Here is a 13811-nt window from a genome sequence, read left to right as displayed (position 1 = left end):
AATGTCATTAAAATTAATTATTCTAATCAGTGAGAGAAACACTTTGCTATGAGGAAATGGGTCTGGCTTGCAGATGCAAACATCGGCAATGTGCTTCTCTAAATTATTTAACAAAAACCTGGAAACAGTTAACATCTAGGAATTTGCCTAAGCAGCTATTCTAGTATCAAGACAGACCTCCTGGGAGAATTAAATTTTTGTTCTCTTGTTACTTATGACAAATATTTCCCACTAATTTCAGCAAGCAGTGTCGTCACCAGCTAATGTGTAATACATCTTTCACCGAAGTAGCCATTGGATGCTCCTTTGATTTCCTTCTAAGTAATCACAGACCAAACCCAGACTTGGGATTTTTTGTCCTTCAGCTTACCTGGGAAGGCTGATACTGCAGCTGCTCATTTTAAACTCACACAGCCTTTATAATTCATCCACTTTCACTTACTTAAGTCAAGGGGCAAAAACATTTATGACCTCTGTTAATTGTCTTGAAAATTTTGGAGGCCTTTATTCGTAACCTCAGGATACGATGAGCATTATCACATATAAGCTTCACACAGTTTTTTATAAACAGCCTGTGCAATGATTAGAGGTTTGTGAAACTTCCTTAATGACACTCAAAATCTTCAAAACTCAAGTTCCAAGCCCCAAATTTAGATCAATTTCACTCATGGCCATGGACTTTTAAGGGAATCTGGGATACATTTCAGGGAAGTCACTGTCATGTTTCACTTTGTGTGGCCTGGTATGTTATTGAAATTGGAGAACACTAGCTGGTTTTATCTGAGCCTTAGAATTTTCCTTAGGGTTTTACATTGGAGTTTTGGGGCTGAAGTAATTCAAGGGTAAGAACTGCACCAGTAAATCAAGTTTACGTGACCGCTAAGGAGTAGAGAAGCTGTGTACGGTCAGTAGTACAAACGTGGAGAAATTTAAAAAGGTTATTTGACTAGGTAGCTTGTTGAAATCAGCTAGTCGTCAAAATAAGTAGATGTTTATAGTCCTGCTGTGATTTCTCAGTGTGACTGATCTGTGGAGAACCCAGATTAACTGGTCATTGATTATATGGTCCTGAGTAAGGGCAATCTTTTCTTGTCTTAAGTGGGTGCTGTCATGGTATGCCTTTGCTACTGCTTTCCACCACTGGATAGCAGTGCTCCTAATTCATAGAGGATTTGATCTGTGTTTTCTTGTACTCCAAGAAGAATTGTCCAAATTCTGGATTTGTCCCAAGGTTTGGGATTAGGTATGGCTGACTGTAAGAGGAGTGCCAGTTTAATTGAGCATATCAGCGTCTGTTTCTTAGGAGGGGAAGTCTGAGCCCAGGCTAGAAAGAAGTTCGAAGTCATGCAACAATGCTTCATATAGCCACAACGTGTCTAGTTCTAGACCAGTCTGGGATTTCCGAATTAAACATAATTTGCCTTTCCAGTTCTTTGTGATGTTCTTTTTTATAGCACTGAAACCAAGGGAGGGTTGAATATCTAAGTTCACTAATTTAAAAAACATCAAGGTTTATTTTTCTGTCAAATTAGCCCTTTATAAAGGGAAATTCTCAGGAGGGCTTTTTGTCAAAAGAATTAAAAAGTAAAAAATTTTAAAAGCCTGGTAAAGGGCTTAAGTGATATTTCCTATAGACACAGCCTCTACTCTAGCGGTCGTGTTTGAGGGTCAGTCTTCATCCTGGCTTTGCAGAGATTCTCTGTATTTTTTTTTTCTTTCACTGAAATTCCATAGACAGTAATTAAGGAACTGGAGGCCAGCAAGAGGTCAGCAAGCCTTCGTCAGTGAAAACAGGGATTGTTTGCCATGTACAACACTCCCTTTTTTCCTTCTGGTGAATAGAAGATTTGCTTAGAGCCGATGACTTATGCCTTTCTTGCAAGTTATGCAGCTAGCGAGTAACTGGGGGAATCAATCAGTGAGCAGAAAACAGCTAATTGAGTCCAGCATCACGCTTTTTTCTTCTTTACATATCCAGCGCTGGAATCGGAGCCAGTTTGGTGTCTGATAATGTAACTCCAGAGAAGAGGCATTTTGTGCGCAGGATTCGGAGTGAATACAGTACCTAAGAAGAAGGGTCCAATCCTAAATTTTAGGGTTACGAAGCTGACAGCAGTTGAGGACTCAGGGGGAATTACTCGAAACTGAGCTTTAGGCCTATAAATGCCGAAGCTGGTAAGTCACTGAGCATGTAGCGTGATGTGGAGAGGATGCACCTCCTGTTTCAGAGAGGGGGAAAGAGAAGAGGCTTTTGTGGTTATTCTTAGGCACAGCACAGCATGCATAGCTTTTCTCAGTTCTCCTCTTCCTTTCCTTGGGCTTTTAAGTTCTTTTCTGTTTTGTTTTCCTGTCTCTGACTTTATCCAGGCATGTTTAATAAAACTTAAAAAAAAAAAGTTAGAATGGTTGGAGTTTTTTGGCAGATGTAAAGTCTGTTAGAGAAGAAAGGACACGTGTAGCCACATCACCTAAAGGGAACAGCAAAATCTCTTTGCATTTACTATAGAGCTTGTAGTTCTGAAGTGAGCTAGCCAGGACTGGGGGATGTGATATGATATGCCCACGAGTCTGAATGTGTATTTTTGCCCCACTTTGCTGAACAAGAATTGTCTGATAGCCAAAAATAATTGCAGCTTAGACTTAATAAGATATTAAGAGATTTCCTGGTTTCTTAGATGGGAGGTTTACTAGAGGTTTCAGTTTGAGGTTGAATTATTACTGGGCATAAAGCAAATTGTAAAGTTTTAATGTCTCTAAATGGCTTCACACAGCTCATGTAAAAGTCACGTATGTTTTTGTTTATGGAGCTGAAAAGGATTAAACAGTTAGGATGGCTATAACTGGATATTGTCCTAGTGTTTCTTAAACATTTTTATTAGGACCCGGCTAGCAGGCTTTGCCTATCTTGTGTTTTTAAGTGCTGCTGCTATAACCCTGAAGTGTTTCCAAACATAGCCCTGCCGAAAGGTAGCTATTTACTTCTGGTTTACATTTTGCCAATTAATTCCAAGTACTCTAATAAATGTTAGTTTTCTCTGTGTGTGTGTGTGTGTGAAGCACTAATTCAAAGGGGGAGGTTAGGTTTGTTATTTCTACGGTGTGTGGAGTGGGCTGGATGTTAGAGAGCGGCAGAGCACGGCGTGTGCCTTGCCTGCAGAGCAGCCAGCAGCCTGCATGAGGAAAGTGAGAGAGAAAGCAAAGAGGACAGAACTACAGAGAGCTCCTTGAATATCAAAGTGCATGTGCTAATTTCCTATTTGTTCTTGAACGTAAGGCTTTTTGCTTTGATCTTACATATGAGATGATGCGAAGCATGGCCTTTAGACGTGCACAATTAGGAGAAGTATTCCAAGCAGAAGAGACACTAGAGGTGGGAGAGGAAATTGATCTCTCCTGGACGTGATAGCACCTTCATAGGTTTGTGTCCTCATTTGTTAGCGATGAAGAGCTGGGTGGTGGGGATGGGCCTTGGCCTCTCCACAGTTTTCCAGCCGTGTGGTACGTGGTGGCTGCAGTCCTTTGCATGCAGTCCTGGGTCTTTCCAGATGCTCTTAATTTAGTCCCTGTTTCCCTGTAGTCCTTCACGCGTTTGTGTAGCCGAGCTCTCCAAACTGGCGGGGTTCCGCACCGTGAGAGCATTGCAGATGTGTCGGGGATGCACTTGCTCCAAGCGGTGCGGGGGAAGGCAGCTCCACCCGGCCCAGCCCCACCAAGGGCCCCGCAGGCTTTGCCGGCTCCCCTGCAGCCCCCTGAGCCCCTCAGGCTTCGCCGGCTCCCTGGCAGCCCCCCCAGCCTCGCAGGCTTGCCCAGCCCAGCCCTGTGCTTTCTCTTGAAAGCAAGCGCGATTTTTGTGCATCGACTTGGCCAGTTGGTTATAGTTTAAGGCTGTGGAGCCAGCTGTCTGCAATCTGATGTAATGTTGCCCTGGAAACCAGAAATGAAACACTTAAGCATTCACCACAGAATTACTACATACAGCATTAGCCAAAATAATTAAAAAGTTGAGCCATATGGGGGCTTTCACATGATGGAAAAATTTGAAGCGGAGGGGATGGAAGTTAAGTTGTTCCTATTTACAGTACTGCAAATCCATTTGTTTTCCCATTGGAGTGCAGGGAGAGGCCTGCTCCAGTGGCACCCTGGGGGGACAGGGAGATGGAGGGGCCTCGACTGTTTTACCAGGACATTAAGGATGCCAAGGCTTGGCCTAACGGGACAGCCAGGGGCCAGGAGGGAGACATTAGTGGAGGCGGTGCAGCATGGCCTCCTCCCATGCTGGGAAGCCTCCAGCGTAGCCTCTTGCAGACACATAATTCTATCTTTAACATACCATGACTACCCCTTTGCAGTGCTGTTGCACACCAAAACGCACGTGAAGTGGGGAGAGGGTGCAAGGGGGGCTGACAGCAGCTGGCAGCATCAAAGCCTCGTGCCAAAGCCTGGATGCTAGAGCTGTCCGAGAAGCCATTTTCCCAGCCCACCATGCGTTGGGGAGATTGGGGTGATTTTCCCATCTGAAGTCAGGGACAGCCACCAAAGAAAACAATTCGGTCACGGTGGAAGAGGGGGAGGGTAGAGGGGGTCGGGGAAGTCAAAGCGTCGAAGTTCAATGATTTCCAAATATGTCGCTTACAGCCTGAATGCTTTACATTTCTGTTTTCTGTTTAAAATTGGCTGTAAAAGAAAGCATTACTTGAGCTGGAAAATTAAGCTCTGTTTCCCATGTGCCAAAATGGAAAGTTTTGATAATTTCAAGGCCTTTTTAAAAAAAAATTGTTTCAAAAACAGGAAGTGAATTGAAAGTAACCCTTTTTCAAAAAGGTTTTGTTTTCAGGGAATCAGCATTATTTGACAAAGTTTCCTGAGCAACACCACTGGCATAGTCACAGACATTTTCAGGCCTTTTTGCATAAACTTATTAGCCATCATTTTCCTTTACAGAAGACTTTCCGTGCCACATGCTGCCCAATATGATAGGAAATAGGCTGCGGGAGAGGGGCTGACTCTGTTTTCAGTCAACCCATTATCTGGCATCTCCTGTTGTTAAGCACAAGCTGTTCTCACCTCTCTCGGCTGAGCACCAGTGCTAGGAGGGATCTGTCACTGCCTGCAGAGGACCCTTGTTCAAAGGGTGCCAGGACTTCTGAAGCAGTGGGCAAAAACAGCTAGTGCTTGATTATGATGGGACTTCATTTGTTCTGGAGTGTGGTGGGGAACCCATGTACTATCCACTGGAGTTTGATGACAGTACGTTGCACTGAAGCTATTTTGGTGTTCACTTTCACGGTGATAGTAGTGAATGCAAATGTTAGACATTGTAAAAGCTTTTGTTGTCACTGTTGACTCTTCATAACCCTGAGGGGGGACAGTTCTTTATCAGGTGTCAGTAAGACTGGTTGTCTGTTCTTTGATGAAACCTTGTGTGGGAGGACCAGGTATGAGCTGTTTTCTAAATTGTACAGAGCTCACAGTTTTACAAATGGTCTTGCAAACCAAGGGTGTATCAAAAGCTATGAAGGAAAGCAATGACTTAGAGCAATTACATTTAATATAAAAATATTTTGAGTGCAGAGTATGCATGATGGTTGCTTGCCAGGATGCGCTTAATGGCCTAAGAAGTCTTGACTGAACTTCTTGATTATGGTCAATAATCTATTCATCATCTTATCTAAATATGTCTGTCTTGTTGTTTGACATGTTGCTAAGCTGTCCCAACCATAATCTCTGAACTAATGCTCATCTTGCAGCTTAATTTATCTTGATATAAACAAGTATGGTACTCCTCTTTACAGCCCTGTTTTTCCCAAAGGAAGATTACTAATTACCTAGCCAGCCTGTACCCATAATAAATACATTCCTGTGGCTCTCGGATGGCAGAATGGCAATTCCTTCTTGTTTTGGAGTAACATGAAGTTCATGGGAAATAGGTAATTGGCAGTGTCCTTGCAGAAAGTGGCTAAAGTTTGCTCTGGTGTGGTTCTGCTGGCCTTGTGAGGTGCGTGCCGGTGAGGTCAGCTTTCCAAGCTGCCCCAGCTCCTTTAGGCACTGTTCGTGCCTTTGAAATTGTACATGTGCATCTGCAGCTGCTAATTGGTGTCCTGCCCCATGGCATCTACTGATATTACCACATCCTCATATTTAAGTGTATTAGAAAAGCAGAAAGTGTTTTTTATATTTGGGCTGTCTTTTATTCAGCCTCCGGGTAAGAAAAGACAGCATTTTTGTGGAGGAAGAGGAAAGGGTGGCGCTTTTTTTTTTCTTTCTTTTTTTTGGCTAGTACTTGTTGAGGGTTTTTCTTTTTAAAAAGTTTAATTAGGGAGAAGGAGAAAAAAAGGATGAGCGTGCTGTGGAAACCCAGATAGCTGTGCCGACAGGAAGTTGCACGTGGGTTTTAGAGCCGACCATTAGGAATGCGGTGAATTGGCTGGGACCGTGGGTGGAAACAAAGTAAGGTATACGATCCATACCACGCTCCAGCTGCAGCCCGCACCACACACAGGAATGTGCAGCAGCACGCAGTGCCAGGGCTGTCCTGGCTGAGCCATAGAGCCCTGCTGGCCTCCTCTCCCCTTCTCTTCCCTTCCCCCCACCGCTTTCCACATTCTGAACTGATTAAAACAGAGGAAGTAGCACACTGAACATTGAATCTGGCTCGAAAACCGAAGTCGTCTTCTCGTTCACAAGGCATGGATTGTTTCAGCTTGTTGTGTCACTGCTGCTGGAGAGAGGGGAATTTTTTTTTGTCTCTGTAATGTTTGATACTTGAGGGAAAACAGCTGGAACTGAGCATACTGGATCAGATGCAAAACGAGACGGGATGCTGGGGAATATGGACTGCACTGTATATCTGAAAAGGTCAGAGTTTTCCCTTGGTCAGTGCTGGAGAAATGCTGTGTCCATCTTAACTCCAGCCCCGAGAGCCTTCAGGAGGAGTGCAGGGAGGAGGAAAGGAAGATTTTGTAGCTGTGGCAGTTTGTGAGCAAGGCAGATGAGGTCTTCTCCTTCCTTTTCCTTCCCATTTCTTTTTTGTGCTTCTGGTTTTGATTTTCTGGGAAGACTGGGGGAAAAAAAAAAGAGACGTCGTCAATGACAGAGATTCAGTTTGGAGAAGCTGTTTATAACCAGGTTTAAACAGCAAGTCCTGAGATGCCAGACAGACCAGTGACTGACCCAAACCGCAGGAGCATAACTGGTATGGTAAGAAGAGCCCTGGGAAAGAGCCCTGCCTGAAACTTACTGAGAGAGGACGTGGAAGTAGTTATTACACAATGCATGGGAAGAAAGACAAGGGCAGGAATGAATTTCAATGCCTAGGATCTTACGTTGCACAGATTTAGAAATCAAAATGGTATGTCATGCTTTCAGAAAAAGAAAAGAAAAAGAAAACTGTCAGTAATTTAATGTTTCTGTCTGACCTGGGCTGAAAATGTTACAGAGCTGCATTGACACAGCGCAGCAGATGAGCTGGGTTAACATGACTTGAAGGAGCGAGCCATGGAACTGCTACTTTATTAATATTCCCTTTGTTTCTTTGCCAGTCAAGAGAACAATCCGATGATGAAACAGAGGAGTCAGTGAAGTTTAAGAGGTTGCACAAGCTGGTGAATTCTACTCGCAGAGTCAGGAAGAAACTTATAAGAGTGGAAGAAATGAAAAAACCCAGTACAGAAGGTAAGGAGCAATGTGCATATGGTTAAAACTGCATGTGTGAATACATGTTTGTGTTGAGAGGGGTCAGAGAGTGGAGGGCTGGGGGAGAGAGGAGGGGTGGAGTGTTCTTAAGGGACGGTGGGAAAGACTGCCTTGTCTGTGGAGCATGCTTTACCCAAGTAATTGCATTTTGAGATGGTGGAAGGAGGAAAGTGACAGCCTGGGATGTGGTTACTGCTGATCTCCTGGTATTCCCAGAGCAGCACTGGAGAGCCCCTTATTAAGAGATTAGAACTTGGTTTATGTTTTATGCCTCATGCTGGGGAGGGAATGAGACTAAGAGCAATCCCCGCCGGCTGTCCCACAGGCTTGGTGAGGAGGTAAGCAGAGCCACCAACACGTTGCTCCCTCCTGTGAGGCCTGGGACGGCACACAGGTGAAGCTCTTGCTGGTTTTGGGAGAGTGGTGGCTGATTGGTGGTGCAATTGTGCCACATGGCATTGTCCCGTGGCAAAAATACAGAAACTCTATCAGACATTCTTGCGGGATAGCAACTGCCTCGTGTAATACAATATTAACTCCTACTTTGGGGGAGCCTGCTTGCGCTTTGGCTCCTCAGTGAGCCCTGCTGCCAAGAGAGAGGGGGAGAGAAGGGAGGAGAAGGAGGGTGGGGAAACTGAGAAGCAGAGTTCAGCCCCTGGGAACGCTGTGCTGCAGAATTAACTCTGGATGACTTGTATCCGTGTGTGAGCACTCAGATTAACAGAGCCTGAGCCTTAGGAGCCTCATTGCACAGACTGGCTTAAGTACTCACTAGAATTGTGAGGACCCCTCAATGTTAGTGGATCCCCCTCAGCTTTGCAGTGAGCTGAGCTGTGTTATGATTCCTTCCCAGTGCATTTAAGGGGAACGTGTGCATCTTCTTGGGTATGTGGCAGGAAGCTGTTGGCAGATTTGTGGTCTAGCCAGCCTCTCTCCTGCGTGATGATGGTGTTACTGGCTGGTGTGAAAGGCACAGCCAGTCTAGAGCTCTGGACTGGGCAGCTGTCTTGGTCTGAAAAGTCATCTCATAGGATATGCATAAAGCTGGGTTCACTTGGAAGTAAAAACATGGTTTATGAGACAAGGCAAACAAAAGGAGGCTAGAATGTGCCAATATCTGAATCCATATGTATTTTGTGTTTGCCTGCTCCTAGTGAGCTAAGTAACTAAAGCTTCCTAATTCCTGGGCACCATTCTTATATAGCATTTAAAAACAAATCACATCGACATCTGTGTCATTATGGCTTTGTGTCATGGACTCACTCCAAATAACATCTGTTATAGTGTTGACACACAATGCATATTTTACAAGCTGTTTAAAAACATATTTACTCAGTGGACTTAAATTGTTTATCAGCACATATACAGTCCCAGGAGAATGTCTACTTTCTGTTCAAATTGGGAAATGGGGGGAAGAAGAGCAAGCTGGACAGTCCAGTGAAAGTGCTGTCAAAATCAGACTCCAGTCTACAGACCTACCCCAGAAAAGTTCTCCAGAATGAAAGCTGTGTGTCAGATGTGCTCCACAATCCCTTCACTGTCATAGCAAGTTTTATATTGATAAAATAGCATCTTAGATTGCAGCAAATGTATGTTAAATCTGTTTTGCCAACAGTGAATTGAAGATGGACAGGAAGCTTGTATATGGCAACTAATCTTTCATCTTGGAATGTGTCTTATTATTGAGTTTAGTAAATCATAGATGTTTTGGTATTGCTTCAAATTTAGCTCTACCATAAAACTGTAGAGGCAATCAAAGATGAAGGCAAAGTTGGGTCAGGCAAAAAATTTATTTTGGCAAGAAATAAATACAATCACATTGTGTGTTTCTGATGCATACCTGTGAATGCTGTGAAATTTATCAGGCAGAACTGAGACAAATGTTTACTTGTTGTTACATCTAATACATGAGCCTATACTTTGTTTAGAAGAACACACCAGAGAAGAGTTGTTTAGATGATAAATGTGAAAAGGAATTGCCATTTCAGGTCCCTTATTCCCTTCTTTCCGCTCCAAAAAGGAGACCTGGCTGTTTTCCCACCTCCAGTACTTGCACTGTAGAAAGCCTTCTTCCCTTTCTGTGAAATACGTATTTGGTGAAAACTAAGTGTTTCTGTCATTACCAAGACACTGTTGCAGGCACACCCGCAGTTTGGCCTACTTTTGCATCTTTGCATCTATTTAAACAAATTGTGTGTAATTAAAATTGATGTCTCTTCTCCCAGCAAAAACCCCAAACTTTTAATTTCATCCTGGAGTTCAACTCCATAACTTTCTGGGGAAAATACTGCTTTCTGCAGCAGCACTGGATATTGAAAAACTGGACCTGAGAGATACTAGGGGCTTTTTTAATACCTGGGTATATTTCTGACCTCATGTAATCTCACTAGAGCTGAGCATTATATGCAAGTACTGGAAGAAAAACATGAGAAGTAGATCCTGGTTCAGCTTCTAAGAGGTTCTTAGAGCATCTCTGGTCTTACTTAGCTGCAGATGAAAGAGGGGAGCTTAAAATAATGATGAGTTTACTTATGGGATGCTGTCGCCTGTCTGCTGTTAACTCATTGCAGAACTCTCGCTTCATAAATTGAAGGAACTGCTTTAGATTTATCCACTCACAAATACCTTCTGGGCTGCTTATATCAGGAGGAGGTTTCTTCCATTTTAAGTAGGCGGTATCTTAAATAAATACAATAAGTCTCTACAGGGAAACAGAGAATTATGAACGATGACATGCGCTATGCTACTTTTGTCCCCTGTAGGTGTGGAAGAGCACTCACTTGACAACTCTCCTATACTGGATGACAGATCAGCACTTTACTCTGGAGTTCACAAGAAACAATTCTACTTTGATGGCTCATGTGAAAAGCAGCCAGAGGACGACTCGGACTCACTCACTACTTCTCCCTCATCCAGCAGTCTTGACACATGGGGAGCTAACCGGAAGCTGGTGAAGACCCTCAGCAAAACTGATAGCCGTGGCCTTATCAAGCCTCCCAAGAAACTCGGGACATTTTTCTCTTACCCAGAAGAGGAGAAGACCCAGAAAGTTTGCCGCTCCTTGACAGATGGGGAAATGAAGAAGAGCCTCGGCTCACTGAGCCATGGGGTAAGTACAGAAAGCATTTGCTTTTATGACAGCAACAGGCACAAGCACCATCTTCTGGTGTCCCTGGAGGAGATTCAGAGTGTAAGGAAGCAGATCCGATTGAAGAAAATGGATACTAATTATTCCTGTTCCAGAGCTTTTCTTTGCCAGCGCCCTGCTAGGAAAGGAGCATCCCCTGCAACTTGCGACCTACAGTTACTGCGGCACAAAACGAAAGGGGGTGGAGGTTGTGGCTTCCCAAACAGAAGGCTACGAGGGCGCAGTTCTGTCAGCGAGTTCAATATTACCTATGTGGTGGAGAGAAGCCTGTACAGTCACCTCAACCTCTCACAGCTGGTGCGTCCCGTTACTGACAGGACCCTGAGCAAGGCCGACAAGCAGGACCTGAGGAGATGCCTGCTGGAGGAGGATGAGGAGGCCAAGAGGAAGTGGGCTGCCACAGTGGATCGCTGTACTAAAAGGGTTCTCTTGAGAATCCACCAAAAGTCTGTGAGTCAAAGAGTTGCCATGAAGGTGGTCTTCCAGTTTCTGTGGGGTTGCAGTCAACACTTTCTGCTTTATACTTGCAACTAAAATTCAGTGCTTCTGCTTTCCTTGCCGTTAGAAACTCTTAAGCACTGTAATTCAGCTGTAGGGAAAGACTTTGATACAGTCCCATCAGAGAAGAGTTTTGTTGAGTCTGCAGATTCTGTGTGTACAGAATAACTCAATGAGACAGAGAGCAAGTATGACAAAATGCTGCTTTTAAAATTCACCTAGTGCAGAAGCTGAGATCACTGGTGAACAGAGGAGCCTTGAGATGATGTAAATGTATTCTATGTGATGCTTTCAGAGTCAGTGTTCTCTTAAAGGGATACTGAGAGATGAACACCATTTTTGGAGGATTAGAGTATCTCTAGGCAACTGTGCTGTTTCTCTCCTGCTGCCGTTGCCTCATATTGGCCCTCCCCTGCTTGATTTGCATTTCACCAGTTCACCCACCCAGCTCTGTATTCTCTGTTACACACACAGCTGCAGAAAGACAGGGAGTTTTGTGTTATGTAGACACTGCCCTCCTGCTTGCTGGTTACCACCACCAAGAAGTGCCCCTTCTGCTCTGTCCTTGCCCACTGCTCCTTCTTTCTAGTGTGAGCTGAAGGTGGTACCTTCCTTCAGAATCTTGTGGAAAGAGAACAAAGGGTGACCAAAAGGGATATTGTGCTGTGCAATGGGAAATTAAGCGATTTGAGCACTGCAGAGAGATCCAAAGCTGTTTTCCTGATTGTATGACCCAGTTGTGATAGTTCCCTTAACCATGATGCTGAGTTTCCTAGGAATTTCCCACTGGGGCCAGCCACATCACCAGAGCTGAGCCAGCTACTCTGTTGTCTCGTTGACAACGTAGATATGTTCCCTACTTCAGTGGGTGGAAACAGCAGTGCACCCATAACGTCAAGCAAGATATTCCAGTGAATGATACCGTAGAAACAGCTTTTCCTCCTAACTACAGGTTAGCTGTGGGAGGTGACCAAGCCTTCATGGTTCCCTTTTTGCTCTTTGCCCACAAAATAGGTAGATTTTTTTCTAATTGGTACTATGAACGTTCTCTCTTCACAGCTTCACTATTTCTTCTGCTTTGCCTGCTTGCCCTGCCATTCACATGGTCCTGTTAATCTTCACAGACACTGTACTCAAAAGACATTGTTTTCCCATAAGGACGTTACAATGATAAGAGAAACCTTACTCCTCCTCTTGCGAGTTGAACAATAGGGGTATCTCAGGCAAAAGAGCATACTCTTCTGTGCTAGAGATGCCCCATAATTAAAATACTCCATAAAACTGCCTTTGTAAATACAGATGACAGAAACAAGCTTTTCAGTTCTTCTAATAAGTAGTCTCGCTATAGTAATTTCATTATTAAAACCATCTGGGTTGGCTTTTGCTTATTCACAGAGATACGGAGGAACTTGAACTCCTCAGTCAGCTGCTCCTCCAGCCTCATTTGAATGGGAGAAATGGTGGAGCCACACTGCTCTTAGTAGCTTTTTCAACACACTCCTTCCTGAAACCGCAAAAAAGCTGGAAAACTTCAACTAATGCCCCTCCTTCTTCCTAGAAACACTTAACGTTTGTTTGCTGCAACCTCAGGGAAATTGCAATGCCTATGTATTCAGTGGAACTGGTCACTCTGTCTTGCCTTGCTGTTCATTTTTGTCATTTATATTTGTTTCAGTGACCTGGACATGCATGAAATTTTCAAATCGCATCAGTTTTTCTTTTGTCCCAAAAGGATAATACTTTTGATTGCATGGCCATTCCATTGAATATCCCTCTCCTCATCCACAGACCTTTTGTTTGGGTACAGTATTGCCAGGGTCACTACTGGAATCTGAAGATGGAAGTCAAATGTATGAGGACATCCATAATGGAACAATAAGCATTGATATTATGATATGTTTATTCAGAAGCTTTTAACCAACAGATACTTTGCTCTCTGAGAAGACTGATTTAGGAGGAGCTCTGGCTGGTTTGACAGACAGCTTTGCTCAGAGCAGTTCCAGATGTCCTCTCTTCGTTGCTGGGATTACCATACACTGTAGGATAAGATAGAATGGCCTCTTCACAGAAGGATGACATTACTCATAGCTAAACGTGCTGTGTTGTAAAAGCTGATCTTATTACTTGTGGTTGGTCTCAAATGCTTTCCAAAAACAATTTTGAAAAAGCTATGCCACAGTCACATTGCCTTCTGGGGAAAAAAACCAACACACCTTAGAAAAATTCTACATCACAGTACTCTTTTTAATGTGTGTGGGGCATAGGCAAAGCTGGCTTTGAGTACTAATAGAGTTGTTGTGGGTACAAAAGCTGTCTTCCAAGCAATGTATGTACACAACACACAACTTACAAGCTGGAAAAGAAGACTTTTAAAAAGCTATTAATGTCTGTGCTGAGTAACAGTGAACAGGTCAGGAAGAGTGCTTACTTTAATAGAATTAATTGGTGTAATTGTTTGTTAAGTGGCACATTT

At 43.7% G+C, this 13811-nt stretch overlaps 1 protein-coding gene across 17 annotated transcripts in view; it reads left to right on the top strand.

The window, feature by feature from the left end:
- The window catches only part of SASH1 (SAM and SH3 domain containing 1), a 543978-nt gene that overhangs the window by 505572 nt on the left and 24595 nt on the right, over nucleotides 1–13811 (top strand). For 7 of the 17 annotated variants that reach the window (XM_065057483.1, XM_065057481.1, XM_065057486.1 and 4 more), the window contains exons 9-10: nucleotides 7539–7671; nucleotides 10455–10801. In XM_065057483.1, the coding sequence (XP_064913555.1) occupies nucleotides 7539–7671; nucleotides 10455–10801 (480 nt within the window). Of the gene's footprint in view, nucleotides 1–1751; nucleotides 2176–6426; nucleotides 7349–7538; nucleotides 7672–10454; nucleotides 11291–13811 lie in introns of those variants that run through there. The other 10 variants (XM_065057478.1, XM_021294852.2, XM_065057479.1 and 7 more) reach the window with 6 other exon arrangements.

The sequence above is a fragment of the Columba livia genome, chromosome 3 (genome assembly GCF_036013475.1).
Source record: "Columba livia isolate bColLiv1 breed racing homer chromosome 3, bColLiv1.pat.W.v2, whole genome shotgun sequence".
Lineage (NCBI taxonomy): Eukaryota > Metazoa > Chordata > Aves > Columbiformes > Columbidae > Columba > Columba livia.
The sequence above is the reverse complement of the archived record's forward strand: the minus strand, read 5'-3'. Positions and strand labels throughout refer to the sequence as shown.